The 23,436-nt window shown below is 46.6% G+C and overlaps 1 protein-coding gene across 3 annotated transcripts in view; it reads left to right on the top strand.

Annotated features, from left to right (window-relative positions):
• Window positions 1-2,509: 2,509 nt before the first annotated feature.
• hao2 (hydroxyacid oxidase 2 (long chain)) overlaps window positions 2,510-23,436 on the top strand; it is an 82,054-nt gene continuing 61,127 nt past the window's right edge. The window contains exon 1 of one of the 3 annotated variants that reach the window (XM_067992968.1): window positions 2,510-2,917. In XM_067992968.1, coding sequence (XP_067849069.1) covers window positions 2,886-2,917 — 32 coding nt within the window. In that variant the 5' untranslated portion in view covers window positions 2,510-2,885. Of the gene's footprint in view, window positions 2,918-17,547; window positions 17,641-17,764; window positions 17,845-23,436 lie in introns of those variants that run through there. The other 2 variants (XM_067992969.1, XM_067992967.1) reach the window with 2 other exon arrangements.

Genomic DNA, 23,436 nt, shown 5'->3' with positions numbered 1-23,436 from the left:
TCCCACAGCCCGGGAAACCAGTGCTGGAGGCATTAAACTCGAAAATCTATTAAATTCAATTTAAAATCACCTAATTAACATCTCATAATCAGGTAAATTGCTCCGATAAGTACCCGCCCGTCTGCACTAATTATCAACCCGCCTCCGGCGATTAGGTTACTCGCACTCAGCTTAACGCGCCTCCATTAAACCTGGAAGTGGGTGTGTTAGAGCTGGGTTGTGGTCGCATTGCAAACTTCTATTATTTTAACTTCCCATCCACTCCCAACCCACCTGTGCTTCGGGGTTAAAATTCCCCCCATACGCAGGATCTGCTCTATTATTTTTGGATGTGGCTATTACCTGTTACTGCTGTCTCACTACCATTGAATCGCTATTTCAAAAATCAAACCGCAAAAGGGATTTGGGATCTTTTTGATTTTCCTGCTGATTTTTTCTGCTGATTTTGTTTTCATTTTAAACTATAAATGCTGATCACTTCATCAGTGGAACAGTTTGGAGGAATTATTAAACTAACCATATAAGGGTATTGAATTTCTTGATCCACTCCAGGTCGTCCAGGAGTCAGTTTGTATGAATTTTAGTGGCAGTAGGAGAAAATGGTGCTTCTGCATTGTTTTATCTGTACCTGTCAATGCAGCTCTGTCAAATGCAATAGGGAGATTTTCCTGAGTCCGTGCCCAGGCACAGCGAATATTTAAAAAAGTCAGGCAGATCAGAGTGCACACCTTTATAGGAACCCGCCTGATTTTCCTTCCATTTAAACTAATAGACGGAAAAATAAGGCAGATTTCTGTACAGGCGTGCACTCCGTCCTGCCTGATTTTCCGATATTCCCTGGACCCAAGTGACCCACTGAGCTTGGGAGGCACAGATCCAGGAAAAATCTCACCATATTCCTGATTTGAGCCAGTTTCTCTAATGGAGTCATTGGTATTTACTGTTTAAACCAATGCTATACTTAATGTGGCCTGGGATCATTTGCAGCCAGCCTCCCCTTCACCTCTGGTTTTCAGCAGATTTGCTGCTTTATGTGCCTTAGATCCTCCATTCATGGCTAGCGGATGTTGACAGAGCTTTGGTCACAATGGTGTTTTCCAGTAGAAGGCAAGTAAATGCAATTAGTAGGCAGCACTACCCCAGCATCTGTGGAGCAAGTAAAGGGTCTCTGTTAGAATCATACAATTATAGAATGGTTATAGCACAGAAGAAGGCCATTTGGCCCGTTGACTCCATGCCGGCTCTCTGCAAGAGCAATCCACTCCCCCGCTCTTTCCCTGTAGTCTTGCAAATATTTTCCTTTCAAGTACTTATCCAATTCCCTTTTGAAAGCCATGATTGAAATGCCTAGAGCATTTTATTTTCATGGAACTATTGGTGCCATAGTTTTGTATCCGTTCTGTTAGGAAGTGCCCGGCTGCTACACAGCAACCGTTCATCATATGTTTGAAATCCAGAGCTTACCATGCGTGGAAGTACCGACATAGACCCATATTCTACCACTGTTAAGTGGAGCATTACTAACACTGGCCCACTTGCAGCCTGCACCCCCATCACCTCTAGTTATCAACAGACTTGCTGTTGTATGTACCTCTGAGCCTCCATTCAAGACTTTGGATTGTGGCCGGGGTTTTAACCCCCCTTGCCCAGAGAGAATGGTGCGAGGGAGGGGTTAAAACTTGAAAATTCTAACTTCCACCCGCCGACCAGGTAGTGAATGTGGCCGGGTGTCGGGTGGGACTCCATGAACTTGTATTTAAATTAGACTCTGAACTCTGGGTGCGCTGCCCACTTTGGGACTCATGTGCACCGTTTCCCGCCCCCGCCCTCATAAAAATCAAGGCCATTGTTAGTAAATAGCACTGGTTTAAAAGGAAAGGAAAGTCTGGGGTTCCTTTTTGTTCAAAATACTCCCCCTTTTTTTACAAAAAAAAGTAAACTCACAATATTTGTTTTTGAGGTTTTTTATAAAAAATGTGGAGACCCTCAAATAGGATTTCCTTCCTTACTAAGTCATTCTAGTGATGCCAGTTAAAGGGAATGCCCTAGAGTGGCACTATTGCAAACAACAAGGGCCGACTTCAATTCAGCCTGAAAGGAACACTTGAACTGCCTTCCATGGAAATCACATTACTGGCTAAGAATGCATACTTTTTAGACTGAGCATGATTTAATGTTTTGTCTGTTGAAATTGTGATACAAAGATGTTAAGGTTAATATTGTACAATGTAACTTCCAGGCTTACATTATTTCACAGAAAAGTAGACTTGCTAAAAATGCTAAAGGATTATATGCTGCACCAACCTCCCTACAGACGCTTCCCTATAGTTTCTATAAACCTTTTGTTTTGAGAACTAAAACAACTTTGTTTTTATCTGATGTTCACGATGCAATGAACTTTGACATTTGGTAACAAAAGTTCATAATGGTTCACCAATTATCCATTATGTGTGTTTAATAACAGAATCTATCAACTGTTCAGTTAACCATAAAAATTGAAACCCTAAAGTGATGCAGTGGGGTAGTAAGGGTCTTTTATTTTAATCTGAAATTTAACTTAGTTTAATAACTTTCAAAAGCTGCAAGTCAATGCTGCAAATCAGTGGCAGTTAGCTAATAGGCTCCTGACTAGGTGTTAATTTTTGTGGCTGGAAGTTGACCAACCAATTGTAACTAGGGTGTGTCAGAAAGGCATTTAGTACAAGGACCTTTGCAAAAGCACAGAACTTGTGAAAGATGGAGAGTAGCAGTGAAGTGCTAACAGAGTGAGGGTTTTCAACTGGGAATTTGGTGAGTGTGGGAATTAGGTGCTAAGTGATTGGAACCAAGGAACTCTGAGAGCATAAAGGAAGCTGCGTGAGGAATTAAAAATCAAGAAAAAGTCAATGATGTCACAAGACAAGGAGGAGTGTCAAGGGTGAGTCAGTAAATATTTAGTTCATTGGTTATTGTTCTTAGTGGCTGGTTAGTGTTTTAGTGTCAGATAAACAGTAAACTGCCTTAAAGCTAAACAAGCAGTTTAAATAACTGTTAGCTAACGTGACATGCCAGGATAGCTGGGGCCTGATGCATGCACATTGTGTGTCATGTGGGAACTCCAGAGCACTTCTTGTGTCCTGAAAAACCACTTGTGCAGCCAACTGCTTGAGCTTGAGGGGTGGCTGGTGTGACGACAGTGCATATGGGCAGCTAACGCCTCAATGGAGGCAGATAGCAGCGCGGGGGGTGATTGGGTAACCCGCCCAATAAAAAATGTCAATTTCCCACGCGATCGTGATTCAATTGGTGCCACTTAAAGTGGCTTCTGGGTTTACCGTCGGAAAGCTGCGCAGCGGGCGGACTGCACACCCGCATCACAGGCTGTCAGCTGGAGGAGCTCTATTTAAAGGGCCATTGCTCCAAAGGCTTTTGATGGAGCAAACACCCACAGATCATAATGGAGCAGCACAGAGGCAAGGCTGCTCCAAGGTATAATGATGCCTCACTCCAACTGCTACTGGATGGGGTGAGGAGGAGGAGGAGGAGGAGGGATGTGTTCTACCCGGTGGACAGGAGGAAGTGGCCTGCCTCTGCCACCAAGAAGGCCTGGCTCGAGGTGACAGAGGAGGTCACCAGTGGCAACAAAGTCTCCCGCACCTGGATCCAGTGCAGGAAGCGCTTCAATGACCTAACTAGGTCAGCCAAAGTGAGTACACTTACTCATTCTTCTGCACTCTGTCTTCCACGTCACCACCCCCATCCCCCAACTCATTCTGCACTGCCAACACTACCCTATCACATCACTCCTCGCATCCACTCAAACCTCATCCTCAACTTATCTGCACTTACTCACCTCCCCAGTACTCATCCCACTACTACCACTCAACCCAATCCTCATACAATGTCATGGCTCTGTCTCATACGCACGCTCTGATGCATCTCTTTCATGGTCAGCCTCAACCAAACCAATGCATTCAGCGGTTCGCCACATCACCATTCCTCACTCACGCCTCTCTACTTTCTCCCCTTATAGGAGAAGAGAGCCGAGAATGCACGGGAGAGGGCGAAGACCAGGGGGGGCCACAACATCAGGTCGTCCTCACAGATGTGGAGCAGGAGGCTCTGGAACTGAGCCGAACCCTCGAGTGCCTGTCTGTTGGGGACGCTGAGACTGCCACCCGACAAACGGCTGGTGACAGAACTTTAACATTCAGCACACACAATAGCAATTGATGTTAACATGCCTTGCCATCTTCAGCACCTCAACATCTGTCATCATGCTTAATATTGCCTTCTGTTCTCTTGCAGGGCTTTCAGTGACTGCCGTGGCACAGAGGGCGATTCCTCAGAGGGCCTGCCAGCCTCTGAGGGGACACCGTCACATCTGAGCGAGCCATCCACTAGCGCATCTCAGTGGGTCCCCACCCTCACTTAGTTGGGGTCGCACATGGTGAGTCACCACACTCGTGAGCACGAGCACACTGGTGGCAGGGGCAGCTGTGGAGAGTCTGTGTCGATGGGAGCACTCTTTTCCAGGCTCTCCTCAGCTGGACGCAGATGCTGAACCCTGGGGGCCATCCATGAAAAGGAGAATGATCGAGGGGCAGCAGCGCATTTGCGAGGTGATGGAACAGGTGCCACGCGCACTCTCCACAATAGCGCAGAGGATGGAGGAGTCCAACTCCTGCATGCATGGAATGGTGGCACAAGTATGGGAGGGAATCTCTGAGATACTGTCACAGGGACATGAGGGCATCTCTGTGATAGTGTCACGGGTAAGTGCGGGAACGTCTGCGATGGAGGGAAGGCTAGCCTCCATGGAGCTTCAAGCATGGCTCACCAATGAGTCCATTGAGGCCTTGACAATGGCCCCTCAGACTCAGGGTGAGCAACTTTCTGCCGCCTTAAACAGCAGGCTGATACTCTGGCATTGGCCTTACAAGGCCTCACACATGTCCTCCAAACTGTCGTCCAGCAGTGTGGTAGGAGTGGTGTGGGTCTGGCCCAGGCCCAGGAGAGGGATGATGGCGAGAGGGGACATGGAAGTGGGGACGCCACTCAAAGCGCCGCCACCACTCACCCGTTGCCCCCCCCCTCTCAACCAGTACCCGCAATGCTGCCTCCACTCCAGGTGATCGAGTCTGTCCCTGCACAGGTGCAGGTGGAGCAGTCTTTGAAGGGGCCCTCACAGGCACCGAAACCCAGAGGGCGTAGGCGCAAAGCATCTAATCGGTCAGGGCACGAACAAGAGCAACCTGTCACTACCTCTGCTGCAGCCACAGGGGAGGCACCACATTGGAGTAGTTGGAAGCGAAAGGCGAAGGTTTTGTGAGCATAAAGGGGATGCACAAGGTTGTTTGACGGTTTGTCATGTTTTTTATTTTTTGTTAATGGCACATTAAATCTTATTATTGTCACCACTACTGCCACCATCCTTGACTGGCTTGTGTAATAAGGCCCTTTCATGAGGTTCACCATGGAAAGCCACACTTGATGCCACCCATTGGGTCACTCAACATTGGGTGAATGTGTAGTTGCACGACTATTTTGTGCAGGGGGCGGGGGTGGGGGGCTGCTGGTGTGGCTGATGCACTGTCCAGGTGGTGAGGACAGGACTCTTCACACACTCTGATCTTAGGAGAACCGTTCACATATCAGTGACCCCCTGGCCTCACGAGCAGCCAGGTGAACCATTGTTCTGCCCATGGGTTGCTCCTTGTCCTCTTCAATATGGGTGGCAGATGTGGATGGAGTCTCCTCCAGCGGCACCCCTCTCTGTTGTGCAGGGCACAACAGACGACTATAATGCGTCCCACTCTCTCTGGTGCGTATTGAAGCGCTCCCCCGAAATATCAAGGCACCTGAAGCGCATCTTGAGCAGCCCAATTGTATTGCACATGCTCAATTGTAGACAGAGTAACGATGTGGCTATCGTTATATCGACGCTGTTGCTCAGTGGTGGGGTTCCTCAGAGGTGTCATGAGCCATGTATGCAGGGAGGAATCCCTTGTCCCTGAGGAGCCAGCCCTTAAGGGCATTCGGTGTGTGCAAGAAGGGTGGGATTCTGGATTCCCGGAGGACGAAGGAATCGTGGCAGCTGCCAGGATATCTGGCGCACACGTGAAGGAATCTTTTGCAGTGGTCACAAACAAGCTGAGTGTTGATGGAGTGATAGCCCTTCCTGTTGATGAACAGTCCTGGCTCGTGTGGAGGTGCTCGTATTGCTATTTGGGTGCAATCGATTACACCCTGCACCCATGGGAAGCCAGCCACGGTGTGGAATCCCACTGCCCTCTCCGTCTGGCTGAGGTCATCCATGGGGAAGTTGACGTATTGCGAGGCCCTGCGAAACAAGCCGTCGGTGACCTGCCTTATGCACTTGTGTGCAGATGACTGACAGACCCCGGTGGCAACCTGGAATGATCTGGAGGCAAAGAAGTTGAGGGCAATGGTGACTTTGACAGTGACAGGTAAGAAGATGCTGCTTGGGCCAGCCAGGGCTGCTCAGCATGAAGGAGGCCGCAGATGTCTGCGACTACCTGGCGACTGAGTATGAGCCTCCATGTGCACTGTTCCTCAGAGAGGTCCAGGAAGCTGAGCCTCTATAGACCCTGTTGCGAGCGTAGTGCCTCCTGCGAAGCCACTCTTTCTGTTGTTGCCCTCCGTGCTGTTGTGCAGGTGCCTGTGGTGCAGCACTGTGTTGTGGAGCTCCATGTGGCGGAGGTGGACGGCATGCCTGGAGAGACTAGTGAAGTTGCTCGTCCTCGGATGAAGTGATGAATGCAGCTATGGCGCCCCTCATCCTGACGGTGTGAGTTTGAGGGGGTCCGCAAAGTAGGTAAATGTGTTTGCACAGCACAGTTTAGGGTATAAATTAAGAATTTTGAGTGGAAAGACAAAGGTGTTGTAGCCAAAACTTTGTCTGAAGTGACAGAGTGTCCTGCTGCTATAAATGAGATTTTCCCCCCACCTGTCAAATAATCCTTTGCATCTCCCACTGGCTGCTGGTTGAAACACATCTGCTCCAACAGGGAATGTTTCCCACAGCACGGGAAACATGCTGAGGATATTTCAAAATTGCACCTCTACCAAAATCTCCACTCAATGAGGTCTGTCAAGTACCTCAACTATCTAAAGCAACATTCCGCTGACTTTAATTGCCGGTGGAAGTCCCGCATTCGGGAGCAGCGCACATTTACGAGGTACTGGAACAGGTGCCACGTGCACTCTCCACCATAGCGCAGAGGATGGAGGAGTCCAACTCCTGCATGAGTGGAATGGTGGCACAGGTGCGGGAGGGAATCTCTGAGATAGTGACACAGGTAAGTGCGGGAATGTCTGCAATGGAGAGAAGGCTAGCCTCCATTGAGCTTCAAGCATGGCTCACAAATGAGTCCATTCAGGCCCTGACAATGGCCGTTCAGACTCAGCGTGAACAACATTCTGCCGCCCTAAACAGGCAGACAGAAACTTTACAACTGGGCTTCCAAGGCATCATACATGTCCTCCAAACTGTTCTCCAGCAGGGAGGTAGGAGTGATGTGGGCCTGGTCCAGGAGAGGAATGATGGCAATGGGGACGCCACTCAAAGCGCTCCCCATCTCACCCATTGCCCCCCCCTCAAACAGTACGCACAATGCTGCCTCTTCAGGTGGCCAAGTCTGCCCTTGCACAGGTGCAGGTGGAGCAGTCTTTAGAGGGGCCCTCACGGGCTCCAAAACCCAGATGGCATAGGCCCAAAGCATCTAACCAGTCAGGGCATGAACATGTACAACCTGCCACTATCTCTGCTGCAGCCACAGGGGATGCATCACATAGAAGTAGTCAGAAGAGAAAGGTGAAGGTTTTGTGATCATGAAGGGCATGCACAAGGGTGTTTGACAGACTGTCATGTTTTTCATTTATATTTGCTTTTTGTTAAAGTGACATTAAATATTTGTCACCACTACTGCCACGCCTTGGCCATTCTTGACTGGCTTTTGTGATAGGGCCCTTTCATGAGGTTCACCATGAACGGTGACACTTGATGCCACCCATTGGGTCACTTTACATTGGGTGTATGTGCAGTTGCAGGACTGTTTTGTGCAGGGAGGGGTGGGTGCTGCTCTTTCCAGGTGGTGTGACGACTGGGCTCTTCACACTTTCTGATGTTGAGAGAACTGTTCACATATTAGTGACTCCCTGGCCTCACGAGCAGCCAGGTGAGCTGCTGCTCTGCCCGTGGGTTCCTCCTCCTCTTCCTCTTCCTCCTCCTCCAATGTGGGTGGCAGATGTGGATGGGGCCTCCTCAAGTGACACCCTTCTCTGTTGTGCCATGTTATGCAGGGCACAACACACTACTATAATGGGTCCCACTCTTTCTGGTCTGTATTGAAGTGCTGAAGAACGATCAAGGCACCCAAATCCCATCTTGAGCAGCCCTATAACATGCTCAATTGTAGACCTGGTGGTGATGTGACTGTCGTCGTATCGATGCTGTTGCTCGGTGATGGGGTTCCTCAGAGTTGTCATGAACCATGTGTGCAGGGGGTACCCCTTGTCCCCGAGGAGCCAGCCCGTAAGGGTGTTTGGTGCATGGAAGAGCCCAGTGATGTAGGATTCCCGGAGGATGAAGGAATCGTGGCAGCTGCCAGGGAATCTGGCGCACACGTGAAGGAATCTTTTGCCGTGGTCACAAACGAGCTGAGTGTTGATGGAGTGATATCCCTTTCTGTTGAACAGTCCTGGCTCGTGTGGAGGTGCTCAGATTGCTATATGCGTGCATTCGATTACACCCTGCGCCCATGGGAAGCCAGCTACAGTGTGGAATCCCACTGCCCTCTCCGTCTGGCTGAGGTCGCCCATGGGGAATTTGACGTACTGCGAGGCTCTGTGAAACAAGCTGTCGGTGACCTGCCTTATGCACTTGTGTGCAGACGACTGAGAGACCCCGGCGATGTCCCCAGTGGCACCCTGGAATGATCCGGAGGTGAAGAAGTTGAGGGCAGTGGTGACTTTGAAAGCAGTGGGTAATGAGATGCCACTCGGCCCAGCCAGGAGCAGCTCGGCATGAAGGAGGCTGCAGATGTCTGCGACTACCTGGCGACTCACTCTGAGCCTCCGTAGGCACTGCTTCTCATAGAGGTCCAGGAAGCTGAGCCTCGGTCTGTAGACCCTGTGGCGAGGGTAGTGCCTCCTGCGACGCCGCTCTCTCTGTTGTTGCCCTCTGTGCTCTTGTGTAGGTGCCTGTGGCGCAGCACTGTGCTGTAGAGCTCCAAGTGGCGGAAGTGCACGCCGTGCCTGTCGAGGCTGATGATGTTGCTCATCCTCGGATGTAGTGCTGAATGCAGCCATGGCACCCCCCCATCCTGATGGTGTGAGTTTGAGGGGGTTCGAAAAATTGTTAAATATGTGTGAACAGAAGAATTGTGAGTGGAAAGTAAGAATTTCCAATGAAAACGCAAAGATCTCGCAGCCAAAAGTTTGTGTGAAAGAACTGAGTGCCATGCTGCAATAACTCACCATTTGAATGTGCAACTGGCTGCTGGCTGAAACATGTCTGGCAGAACATGGACTGTTTCCCACCGCACTGGAAACACACTGAGGATGTTTCAAAATCGGACCCCTGTCTTAATGTGGACAAAATTAAGTATATTAAGTATCATCCCGCTGGCTTTAATTGCCGGTGGGACTTCCGCATTCAGGAGGTGCGCGCGCACCCAGACGTGTCAATGGGGAACCCGGAAGTCTGCGGGTTGGAGCCGGGATCCGAACCCACTCGGGATTTCTGCGATTTTCGGAGCCCCCCGCCCCCAATGCACCCGCTACTTCCTTCCAAAATCGACCCCTAAGTGTTTCATGGATAACATGAATCAGGAGGTTGTCATCCTGCAGCTAGAGACTTCAGGTGGAGAGGGAGTGGGTGACCACCAGACAGATTAGGAGGAGCAGGCAGTGCAGGAGTCCCCTGGGAGTGTGGCACTGACAAACTGGTATTCAGTGTTGAATGCAGTGTTGTAGGGGATTCGATAGTCAGGGGCATAGACAGGTGTTTCTGCAACTGCCAACATGAGTCCCGCATGGTGCGTTGCCTCCCTGGTACCAGGGTAAAGGACATCATTGAAAGGGTGGAGAACATTTTGACAGGGAAGGGGAACAGCCAGAAGTCGTGATCCATGTGGGAACCAATGACATAGGAAGGAAAAGGGCTGAGGTCCAGCAGTCGGAGTTTCAAGAGCTAGGGAGGCAGTTACAAAGCAGAACCTCAAAGATAGTAATCTCTGGATTACTCCCAGTGCCACGTGCTAGTGAGTATAGGAATAATAGGATAAGATAGGTTAATGTGTGGCTGGAGCAATGGTACAGGAGGGAGGGCTTCAGATTCCTGGGGCATTGGGACCAGTTCTAGGGCAGGAGGGATCTGTTCAAGATGGGATGGGTTGCACCTCAACAGAGCTGGGACCAATGTCCTTGTGGGGAGGTTAACTAATGCCATGGGGGAGGATTTAAACTAATTTGGCAGGGGAAGGGCACCAGGATGAAATATTAGAGAGGAGGAACAAAGTGCACAGAGGTATGGGAGGGACAAGTAGCACTAGAGTAAAGAATAGTTCAGAAATAGGGTCTGTCACCATTTCAAGACCAATTTTTTAACAAGCCTTGGCAGAGGAAATTAGCAGTAGGAGCACGGTGGGAAGGTCATGGGTGCAATGCAGGAAGCACTTTAATGACCTAACCAGGTCAGGAAAAGTGAGTACAGTTACTGATTCACCTACATCCTGTGGTGTACAATACCTCCCCTCACACTCTGCCCTGCAAAGCCTACTCCATCACATCATTTCTCACACCCACTTAAGTCTCATCAACTTACCTTCACTTTCTGTGCACTTCCTCACTTCCCTATTTGTGAACCCACCATTCCCACTCACCCAAATCCTGATCCAATGTGATCAATCTGTCTGATACTCACCCTCTGATGTATCTGCTTCATTGTCACCCTCACCCAAAGCAATGCATCGTCACCTTTGCTCACTCTCACGTCTGTTCTTTCTCCCATTGTAGGAGAAGAGAGTGCAAAATGCACGAAGAGGAGTAGGACAGGAGGGGGCCCGCCATAAGAAGTACCTCTTACAGAAGCGGAGGAGGAAGTGTTGGCCATCAGCTGCACGGTTGAATGCCTGGCCGTCGGAGATGGCGAGACTGGCAACCTGCAAACGGCTGGTAACAGAACTTTGACATCCGTCACGCACATCTTGAATTGATGTTATCAATGATTGACCTGTTGCACACCTCCGTATGCTCGTTGCAAACTAACTTCTGTGATGACTTTTTAATATTGCTTTACGTTCTCTTCCAGGGCCTTCACGGATTGATGACGAGGCAGGCGCCATGGAAGAAGGCGATTCCCCAGAGTGCGCTCTCAGAGGAATGGCGCTCCTATCACATCATATCCAGCCATGCACCAGCACAGATACTAGCACTTTGGTGGGTCCTGTTCGACAGATAGTTGGGTTGTCACCTGGCGATTCAACACTCAAATGAGTGCAAGAAGACACTGGTGGTAGGGCCAGCTGTGGAGAGTCTGCATCGGAAGATGCACTCGTCTCCAAGCTCTGCTGAGCTGGACCCAGATGATGACCCCCGGGGGATGTCGTTGAGACTGAGAATGACCGAGGTACAGCTCTGCCTTTGTGAGGTAATGGAAAAAGGTGTCACGCACACTCTCCATAATAGCGGATAAGATGGAGGAGTTCAACTCCATCGCTAGTGGATTGGTGGTGCAGGTAAGTGTGGAAATTTTTTCAATGGAAAGAGTGGTAGTCTCCATTGAGCTTGAAGCATAGCTCTCAAATGAGTCTATGCAGGTGACGACAACAGCCGTGCGGACTCTGGATGCCAACAAGTCTGCCGCCTTAAATAGGCAGACAGAAACTTCATCCGTGGCCATAGAAAACTCCACATCTCCTCACTAGCCTGCTATCCAGCAATGGGTGGGAGTGATGTTGCTCCAGCCCAGGAAAGGGGACATGGAAGTGGGGACTCCACTCAAAGTGCTCCCATGTCTCACCCGTTGCTCCCCCCTCAACCAGTACCCGCAATGCTGCCTCCTCTCCTGATGTCCAAGTTTGCCCCTGCACAGGTGCAGATGGAACAGTCTTTGGCGGGGCCCTCACAGGCTCCAAAACCCAGAGGTTGTAGGCCGAAAGCATCTCGGCAGTCAGGACATGAATCTGAGCAACCTGCCACTACCTCTGCTGCAGCCACAGGGGATGCACCATGTAGAAGCACTAGAAAGTGGAAGGCTACTGTTTTGTAATCACCAAGGGTATGCACAAGGGTGTCTAATGGAATGCTGTGTTTTTCATTTATTTGTTTTGTTAAATGAACATTAAATGTTATAATTCTCACCACCACTGCCACGTCATGCCCATTCTTGGGTCCCTTTTGTGAAAGTGCCCTTTCATGTGCTTCATCATGAACGTATTGGGCGCGTGTACAGTGGGTGTATGCGTGGTTGAAGGACTGTTTTGTGCAAACAGAGCGGGGTGCTCGTGGTGGTGGTGGTTGTTCCAGGCGGTCTGACTACTTCACTATCTTCAGTTTGTAGATCTCATTACGAGAACTTGTTAGATATGAGTGAATCCCTGGTATCACGAGCAGCCTTGTGTGCTGCTGCTCTGCCGATGAGTCGTTATCTTCTATATTGCCGGCAGATGAGGATGCTTCATAGCGCATTCAAGCTCCTCCACCTGCAACTCTTTCTGTTGTGCAGGGCGCAACACACGACTATTATTCTGCACACCCTCTCTGGTGAGTACTGAAGGGCTCCCCCAGATCGATCCAGGCACCTGAAGCATACCTTCAGCATTCCTGTGGCTTGTTCAATGACAGACCTGGTGCTGATGTGACTGTTGTTGTACTGCTGCTGTTCCTTGGTGGGATTTCTCACAGATATCATGAGCCATGTCTGTAGGGGCTATCCCTTGCCTCCAAGGAGCCAGCCCTTAAGTCTGTCTTGTGTGTAGAAGAGGGCCGGGATGTTGGACTCTTGTAAAAGATGCCAGGGTATCTGGCACACACCAACAGAAACCTCCTCCGGTGGTCGCAAACCAGCTGCGCATTGATGAAGTGATATCCCTTTTGGTTGATGAACAGTCCTGGCTCATCGCAGGTCCTCGGATTGCTACATGTGTGCAATCAATTGTACCCTATATCTGTGGGAAGCCAGCCAGAGTGTGGGAACCTACTGCCCTCTGTCCAGCTGATGCCTAGGGGGAAATTGACGTAGTCGGATGCCTCGGCAAACAAGCCATCGTCATCTGTCGTATATACTTACGTGCAGATGACTGAGACTCTGGTGATTGCATCGGTGATGCCTTGGAAGGATCCGGAGGTGAAGAAATTGAGGACAGTGGTTACCTGGAGTGCGACGGGCAATGTGTGGCCACCAGGCCCAGCCAGGAGCAGCTCTGCATGTAGGGGCCTGCAGATGTTGGCGGCCACCTGGCGACTCAATCTGAGCCTGTGTAGGCACTGCTCCTCAGAGAGGTCCAGATAGCTCCGTCTCTGCCTGTACCCCCTCTCTCATGGGTAGTGCCTCCTGCGACCATGGCCCCTCCGTTGGTCCCCTCTCTGCTCTTCTCGTCCTTATAGCGTACCTCTGTCTTGTGCACCTGCAACTCCCAGAACTGCACGCCGTGCCTGCCATGGATGGTGATGTGCCTCCTCCTCAGATGTCCTGTGGAATAGATCCATTGCGCCCCCCACCCCCACCCCCACCCCCACCAATCCTGATGTTCATGATGTGGAGATGCCGGTGATGGACTGGGGTTGACAATTGTAAACAATTTTACAACACCAAGTTATAGTCCAGCAATTTTATTTTAAATTCACAAGCTTTCGGAGATTTTCTCCTTCCTCAGGTAAATGTTTCAAGATCTTCAAGGAGATCTTGAAACATTTACCTGAGGAAGGAGAAAATCTCCGAAAGCTTGTGAATTTAAAATAAAATTGCTGGACTATAACTTGGTGTTGTAAAATTGTTTACAATCCTGATGTTGACAGTTTAAGGGGGCCCAAAATGTAGGTAAATATGTCTGAATACAAGAATTCTCAGTGTGAACAAAGAAATCTCAGTCTAAACATAAAGAACTCCCAGCCGAAGGTTTGTCTGAGAGAACTGATTGCCCTGCTGCAAAAACTCACCTTTTATTCACGTGAATAAATCACTGGTTTAAAGGTCCAAAAGACAGTCACCTGCAACTCGCCTCCGTTTTCATTATCTTTCCTACCACTATCGTTAAATTAACTGGTCTATAGCACGCAACGTGGCTCTCACGGATGGTCATTTTCTTCCTCCTCCTCAGATGTCTTCTCGAATACTTCCATTATGTGTCCCCCACCCACCCACCCCCCCCCATCGTCCTGATTTTTGTCAGATTGAAAAAGCTGTATCAACACAAGAAATTCTCTGGCAAATGTTTGCCAGAGGGAATGGAGACAACATTTGTAATAACTGAGCTTTTATTCAGATGCAGCAATCATAATTTTAAATACCCCATGAACTACGGCACAATCTTGCCTCCGTTTCACTGGCAAGATTCACAAGCCCCGGGGAACCCATGCTGGAGGTGTTAAAATTAAAAGTCTGTGAAAATCAATTTAAAAAGACCTAATTAAGGTCTCCATCCGTTAAACCTGGAAGTGGGCGGGTTGCGGTCATGCTTGAAAAATCAATTATTTTAACTACCCATCTGTTCCTGGTGGTTAAAATTCCCCCCAACAACAAAGATAATTGTCTCAAACATAAATAAAGTCACGCGTACTTGGTGATTCTTTGTCTAAATCCTGGTAGTGTAGCGTGTATGAGGGGGAGGAAATCATGCTATCTCCTAATGAATATGCGCTTGTTCAAATTTGCAACCAGAGTGATTGGCACATGAAGCCTACTAAAGAAAATGGGAGCACACTCTGCTTCTAGACTGATATATATAATCGCTAGGGAAGCGGTAAATGCTGTTTATTGATCCACGAACCAGGAAGCGCACTTTAGAAGAAGGGACCCCTTGTTACACACAAGTTCATTGTCTGAATGGGAATCTAGAAAAGAAGAAAAAACTGTCAAGAAAGGGGTCCCTTCTTCTAAAGTGCGCTTCCTGGTTTGTGGATCAATAAACAGCATTTACTGCTTCTCTCGCGATATCCACAAAGTGATGTAGGGGATGACAAAAGAGAATACGAAAAGGTTAGGAAAGAAGTTTTTAAAAAAACAATTAGGAAAGCAAAGAGAATTATGAAATTAAATTATCAAGGAATATAAAAAGAAATAGTGAAGCATTTTACAGACACATAAACAACAAAAGAAAAATCAGGACAGGGATAGGGCCACTAAGGGATACACACAATAAACTCAGGTAATGACATGAAATGGCAAAGATATTAAATAGTTATTTTGCCTTGGTATTTACCAGGGAGACTTACATGGTGGGCATGACACCAGAAGAAGAGATCAAAAAAGAAAAAAGACATTTTAGGTAGAAAGAGGGGAGATAATTGATAAAGTAATCAAACTTAGAGAGGATAAAACCCCTGGTCCAAATGGATTGCATCCTCGCACATTAAAAGAAGTTAAAGAAGAGATAGCAGAGGCACTATTACATATAAACATTCATTAGAAAAAGGAAGAATGCCAGTGGACTGGTGGGCAGCTAATGTGATTCCTGTATTTAAAAAGGGAGATAAATACAGTCCAGGGAACTATAGACCAATTAGCTTAATGTTGGTGGTAGGAAAGATAATGGAATCCTTACTCAAAGATGTAATAGAAAAATATCTAGAAACTGAAAATATAATAAAGAATAGTCAGCACTGAATTCTTTGAAGAAGTAACAGAAAGGGAAGATAAGGGTAATTCAGTAGATGTAATATATTTGGACTTTCAAAAGGCCTTCGATAAGGTGCCACATTGTAGACTCATGACTAAGATCACAGCATGTGGAGTCAGGGGACAAGTAGCAGAATGGATAGCAAGCTGGTTACTAAACAGAAAACAGAGAGTAGGGGTTAAAGGTAGTTACTCAGACTGGCAAAAGGTGGGAAGTGGTGTTCCACAAGCATCGATGCTGGGACCACTGTTGTTCACCATTTACATAAACGATTTGGACTCAAGAATCAGAAGTACAGTTTCAAAATTTGTGGACAACACCAAATTGGGGTGTAATTAATACTGAGAAGGACTGTGACAAAATACAGGAAGACATTAATAAACTTGCAGAATGGGTGTATAATTGGCAAATTAATTTCAATATAGGTATGAGGTATTATATTTTGTTAGGAAGAATAAGGGGACGCATACTGCTTGGATAATAAGAGTCTAAATGGGGTTCATTTCTAAAGGGATAGAATTGAAAAGCAGAGAAGTTATGTCAAACTTGTATGGAACCTTGGTTAGACCACACTTGGATACAGTGAACAGTTCAGGTCTCCATATTATAAAAAGGATATAGAGGCACTGAGAGGTAGACTCATGACTAAGATCACAGCATGTGGAGTCAGGGGACAAGTAGCAGAATGGATAGCAAGCTGGCTACAAAACAGAAAACAAAGAGTAGGGGTTAAATGTAGTTACTCAGACTGGCAAATGGTGGGAAGTGGTGTTCCACAATAGAGAGGTTATACCTATCAGGAAAGATTGAGCAGGTTGAGTCTCTTTTCTCTAGAAGAGAAGACTGAGGGGTGACCGGATCGAGGTCTTTAAGATTATGAAAAGGTTTGAAAGGGTAGATGTAGAGAAGATGTTTCCACTTGTGGGGGAGACCAGAACTAGGGGCCATAAATATGATAGTCACTAATAAATCCAGTAGGAAATTCAGGAGAAACTTCTTTACTCAGGGAATGGTTAGAATGTGCAACTTGCTACCACAAGGAGTAGTTGAGGCAATTAGCATAGATGCATTTAAGGGGCAGCTAGATAAACACATGAGGGAGAAAGGAATAGAAGGATATGCTGATAGGCTTAGATGAAGTAAGGAGGAGGCTCATGTGGAGCATAAACACCGGCATGGATCTGTTGGGCCGAATGGCCTGTTTCTGTGCTGTACATGCTATGTCTATGAATTATCTCCGCCTCCTGATCAAGAAAGATATCATGGATGTTGAGGGGTGGTAGGCTGATGGGGAGGAGGGGGAAGGGAGGTGGGTGGTAAGAACGATTTTTTTAAATCCATAGGAAAGGAACAAAGAAAGAAATACAGATAATAGTGCTAATCATTCCACACAACACAGTAGCATGACAGAACAGCAGTGGTTAGCTGTACAACAAGATTCACAATAGTCAGTAATCACATTGCTCTTTTTGGAATGTCAAAAGGATGGGATTACGTCCCTTGATGACACAGGCTCAGCACAATTCTGGCAGCCGATGCCTCTGCAACACAAAGGTTAGCACTGTTTGGCTTTGCACAGAGAGTTAATCCCTGATAGCTTTTTGTACTTTTTGTATTAAATGAACCCTAAACTGTCTGTTTAGGTGACAGCTTGTGTGTTTGGATCCTTTTATATTTTGGGTGTTTAGCACAGTCGAATAGAACGATGCTGCTGATTTATGCTATTGTTAACAAAGAAATAAACGAAAACAGAACATTTGCAAATTACCAGAAAATTGGGACTTCTTGGAGATTGAAGGTAGGAATGCTTTACATCCATTTAGATTTGAGTCCTTCCATAGCTTACTATGAGAAACCACACAACTAAATTGATAGGTGTGCCTCCGCCCCCTTTTTTTAGTTTCACATCAGCTTCATGTCTCGGTTTGGACGGCTTGTATGTTGAGGGCCAAGGTTGGATCACGATGCTGCACCAATTGCTTCTCACACAAACAGATACCAAGTAATGTTCTGATCTTTTTATTTATTTATTTCTGGTGTGTTTTGAAGTTTCAAAAATTGTTCGTTTTTGAGATGTCTGAATTCAAGAATTTCGATCTCTGGGGAATAGAGTCACTGCATGAAATTAGCAACGAAATTAATGCATTATTTATTTCATGATTAAAAACACTGAACAAAATATATTTTTTGTTCTAATAGTTGATTGAATAGAATGGAATTTCCCTAGGGTTAAAATATTTGAATGACACTGTTAAACAAAACTGGGACATTTTGCACAGTGCTGTGTTTGACAAGTAAGCAAATGTAAGAATATCTAAATCATACCAGCCCATGGTAGAGAGAGAAATAGAGGAACTGTCATAGCCAACCAGCACATATTATTGATATCTCCACAGCGAGGCTGACATGATAACACGCCCATGACATCTTGAGTGACCATGACACAGTCTATAACAATCATTGCAGGTTTTCAACTGGAAAGAAAGATAGATGTAAATTGTAATTTTTATAGCACAAGAAAACAAGTTAAAGTTGTTTTTTAATGTCATCCCTTAGAAATGTAACTTTAATTTCTTCCAGTAGTAGTTACATTGAAACTACCGCACAGAAACAGGCCATTCGGCCCAACTGGTCTATGCCAATGCTTTTGCTCCACACAAGCCGCCTCCCTCCCTACTTCATCTAACCCTATCAGCATCCCCTTGTATTACTTTCTCCATCATTCCCTCATGTGCATATCTAGCTTCCCCTTTAATGTATCTATACTAGTCGCCTCAACTACTCCTTGTGGTAGTGAGTTCTACATTCTTATCACTCTTTGGGTAAAGAAGTTTCTCCTGAATTCCCTAATGGATTTATTAGCAACTAGCTTATATTTATGACCTCTAGTTTTGGACTCCCCCATAAGTGGAACCATTTTCTCTACATCCACCCTATCAAACCCTTTCATTATCTTAAAGACCTTTATCAGGTCACCCCTCAGCCTTCTTTTTTCTAGAGAAAAGAGCCCCAGCCTGTTCAGCCTTTCCTGATAAGTATATCCTCTCAGTTCTGATATCATCCTTGTGACTCTTTTTTACACCCTCTCCAATGCCTTTATATCCTTTCTACAATATGGAGATCAGAACTGTGCACAGTACTCCAAGTGTGGTCTAACCATGGCTCTATACAAATTTAACATAACTTCTTTGCTTTCCAATTCTGTCTCTCTAGAAATGAAACCCAGTGCTTAGTTTTCTATTTTTATGGCCTTATTAACCTGTGTTGCTACTTTTAGTGATTTGTGGATCTGTACCCCTAGATCCCTTTGCTCCTCTATCCCATTTAGACTCTTATTATCCAAGCAGTATGTGGCCTCCTTATTCTTCCTACCAAAATGCACTACCTTACACTTATCTATGTTTGCCAATTATATACCCATTCTGAAAGTTTATTAATGTCCTCTTGCATTTTGATGCATTCTTCCATTTGTATTAACTACACCCCCCAATTTGGTGTCTTTCGCAAATATTGAAATTTTACTTCCGATTACGGAATCCAAAACATTAACATAAATTGTGAACAACAGTGGTCCCAGTGGAACACCACTTCCCACCTTTAGCCAGTCTGTGTAGCTATCATTAACCCCTACACCATTTTCTATTTTGTAGCCAACTTGCTATCCATTCTTTGTGGGGGGGGGGGGGGGGGGGGTTAAACTAATTTGGCAGGTGGGTGGGCACCAGGAGGTAGCATTGGAAAGGAGAAACAAGGTGCATAAAGGATTGGGAAAGATAGCACTACAATAAGAAATAGTATGGTATTAGGTGGGATCAGACTGAGAGAATACAAGAAAGCCTAAGATTGGTTTACAGTGCATGTGTGTAAATGGATGAAGCATGGTAAACAAGGTTGGTGAACTGCAGGCGCAAATAGCCACACGAGAATATGATGTTGTGGCGATAATGGAGACCTGGCGGTCAGGAAAGATAGGAAAGGAAAGAAATGGGGGAGGGGTGGGGGGATGGCAGTATTGATTAAGGAGAATATTGCTGTGCTGGAGAGAAAGGATGTCCTGGAGGGGTCAAGGACAGAATCTATTTGGTTAGAGTTAAGAAACAATAGAGGTGCCATTACACTACTGGATGTATTCTATAGGCCACCAATTAGTGGGAAGGAGATAGAGGAGCAAATTTTCAGGGAAATTAGAGGTGCAAAAGCCATAGAGTAGTGATAGTAGGGGACTTCAACTATCCTAATGTAGATTGGGTTAGTAATGAAAGAGGGGGAGGAATTTTTGAAGTGAGCTCAGGAGAACTTTCTTGACCAGTAGGTTTCCAGCCCAACGAGGAAGGAGGCATTGCTGGATTTGGTTCTGTGGAATGAGGCGGGCCAAGTGGAGCAAGTGTCAGTGGGGGAACATTTAAGGAACAGTGATCATAGTATCATAAGGTTTAGAATAGCTATGGAAAAGGAAATGGACATTCTAAAATAAAAATACTCAATTGGAAGAGGGCCAATTTCAGTGGGATGAGAACAGATCTGGCCCAGGTAAATTGGAATCAAAGATTGGCAGGCAAAACCGTAATTTAACCATGGGCGACCTTTAAAGAGGAGTTGGTTCGGGTACAGTCTAGATACATTCCCATGAGGGAGAAAGATAGGGCAACTAAAGCCAGAGCTCCCTGGATGACAAGAGATAGAGAGTAAGATGAAGCAAAAAAAGGGGCGTATGACAGATGTCAGGTTGATAATACAAGTGAGAACCAGGCAGAATATAGAAAGTTCAGAGGGGAAGTGAAAAAGGAAATAAGAGAGGCAAAGAGAGAGTATGAGAATAAACTGGTGGCCAACATAAAAGAGAATCCAAAAGTCTTCTATAGGCATATAAACGGGTAGCAAGAGGAGGGGTGGGGCTGATTAGGGACCAAAAAGGAGATCTACTCATGGAGGCAGAGGGCATTGGCGAGGTACTAAATGAGTATTTTGCATCTGTCTTTACCAAGGAAGAAGGTGCTACCAGAATCTCAGTAAAGGAAGATGTAAGTGAGATATTGGATGAGCTAAAAATTGATAGAGAGGAGGTACTAGGAAGGTTAGCTGTACTTAAAGTAAACAATTTTACAACACCAAGTTATAGTCCAGCAATTTTATTTTAAATTCACAAGCTTTCGGAGGCTTCCTCCTTCGTCAGGTGAACGATGTGAAAATGAAATCCTCGAAATGAAAAAAAGTACTTAAAGTAGGTAAGTCACCCAGTCCGGATGGGATGCATCCTAGGTTACTGAGGGAAGTAAGGGTAGAAATTGCGGAGGTACTGTCCATAATCTTCCAATCATCCTTAGATATGGGGGTGGTGCCAGAGGACTAGAGAATTGCAAACGTTACAGCCTTGTTCAATAAAGGATGTAAGGATAAACCCAGCAACTATAGGCCAGTCAGTTTAACCTCAGTGGTGGGGAAACTTTTAGATATGATAATCCGGGACAGAATGAGCAGTCACTTGGACAAGTGTGGTTGATGATTAGGGAAAGCCAGCACGGATTTCCTAAGGGCAAATCATGTTTAACCAACTTGATAGAGTTTTTGAATGAGGGCAATGCAGTTGATGTGGTGTATATGGACTTTCAAAAGACATTTGATAAAGTGCCGCATAATAGGCTTGTCATTAAGATTGAAGCCCATGGAATAAAAGGGGCAGTAGCAGCACGGATACAGAATTGGCTAAGAAATAGGAAACAGAGAGTAGTGATGAAAGGTTGTTTTTTGGAATGGTGGGAGGTGTACAATGGTGTTCCCCAGGGGTCAGTGCTGGGACGACTGCTTCTCTTGATATATATTAATGACTTGGACTTGGGTGTACAGGGCACAATTTCCAAATTTGCAGGTGACTCAAAACTTGGAAGTGTAGTGAACAGTGAAGAGGATAGTGATAGACTTCAAGAGGATATAGGCAGGTTGGTGGCATGGGCGGACACGTGGCAGATGAAATTTAACTCAGAAAAATGCGAGGTGATACATTTCGGTCGGAAGAATCAGGAGCGGCAATATAAATTAGAGGGCACAATTCTAAAAGGGGTACAGGAACAGAGGGACCTGGGGTTATATGTACACCATCATTGAAGGTGGCAGGGCAGGGCGAGAAAGTGGTTAAAAAAGCATACGGGATCCTGGGCTTTATAAATAGAGGCATAGAATACAAAAGCAAGGAAGTCATGATGAACCTTTATAAAACACTGGTTCGGACACAACTAGAATATTGTGTCCAGTTCTGGGCACCGCACTTTAGGAAGGTTGTGAAGGCCATAGAGAGGGTGCAGAAGAGATTTACTAGAATGATTCCAGGGATGAAGGACTTTAGTTATGTGGATAGACTGGAGAAGCTGGTGTTGTTCTCCTTGGAACAGAGAAAGTTGAGAGGAGATTAATAGAGGTATTCAAAATCATGAAGAGTCTTGACAGAGTAGATAGAGAGAAACTGTTTCCATTGGTGGAAGGGTCAAGAACCAGAAGATATAGATTTAAGATGATTGGCAAAAGAACCAAAGGTGACATGAGGAAAAATTTTTTACACAGCGAGTGGTTAGGATCTGGAATGCACTGCCAGAGGGTGTGGTTCAGGCAGATTCAATCATGGCCTTCAAAAGGGAACTGGATAAATACTTAAAGGAAAAAATTTGCAGGGCTATGGGGATAGGGCAAGGGAGTGGAACTAGCTGGATTGATCTTGCATGGAGCCGGCACGGATTCGATGGGCCTAATGGCCTCCTTCCGTGCTGTAATCTTTCTATGATTCTACCTGTCCCCTGACTCCACGTGTTCTTTTTTTTATTCGTTCATGGGATGTGGGCGTCGCTGGCGAGGCCGGTATTTATTGCCCATCCCTAATTGCCCTCGAGAAGGTGGTGGTGAGCCGCCTTCTTGAACTGCTGCAGTCCGTGTGGTGAAGGTTCTCCCACAGTGCTGTTAGGAAGGGACTTCCAGCATTTTGACCCAGCGACGATGAAGGAGCGGCGATATATTTCCAAGTCGGGATGGTGTGTGACTTGGAGGGGAACGTGCAGGTGGTGGTGTTCCCATTTGCCTGCTGCCCTTGTCCTTCTAGGTGGAAGAGGTCGCGGGTTTGGGAGGTGCTGTGGAAGAAGCCTTGGCGAGTTACTGCAGTCGATCCTATGGATGGTACACACTGCAGCCACTGTGTGCCGGTGGTGAAGGGAGTGAATATTTAGGGTGGTGAATGGGGTGCCAATCAAGCGGGCTGCTTTGTCCTGGATGGTGTTGAGCTTCTTGAGAGTTGTTGGAGCTGCACTCATCCAGGCAAGTGGAGAGTATTCCATCACACTCCTGACTTGTGCCTTGTAGATGGTGGAAAGGCTTTGGGGAGTCAGGAGGTGAGTCACTCGCCGCAGAATACCCAGACTCTGACCTGCTCTTGTAGCCACAGTATTTATGTGGCTGGTCCAGTTAAGTTTCTGGTCAATGGTGACCCCCAGGATGTTGATGATGGGCGATTCGGCGATGGTAATGCCGTTGAATGTCAAGGGGAGGTGGTTAGACTCTCTCTTGTTGGAGATGATCATTGCCTGGCACTTGTCTGGCACGAATGTTACTTGCC

This window comes from Heptranchias perlo, chromosome 11 (genome assembly GCF_035084215.1).
Source record: "Heptranchias perlo isolate sHepPer1 chromosome 11, sHepPer1.hap1, whole genome shotgun sequence".
NCBI lineage: Eukaryota > Metazoa > Chordata > Chondrichthyes > Hexanchiformes > Hexanchidae > Heptranchias > Heptranchias perlo.
This window is presented reverse-complemented; position numbering and strand designations above follow the sequence as displayed.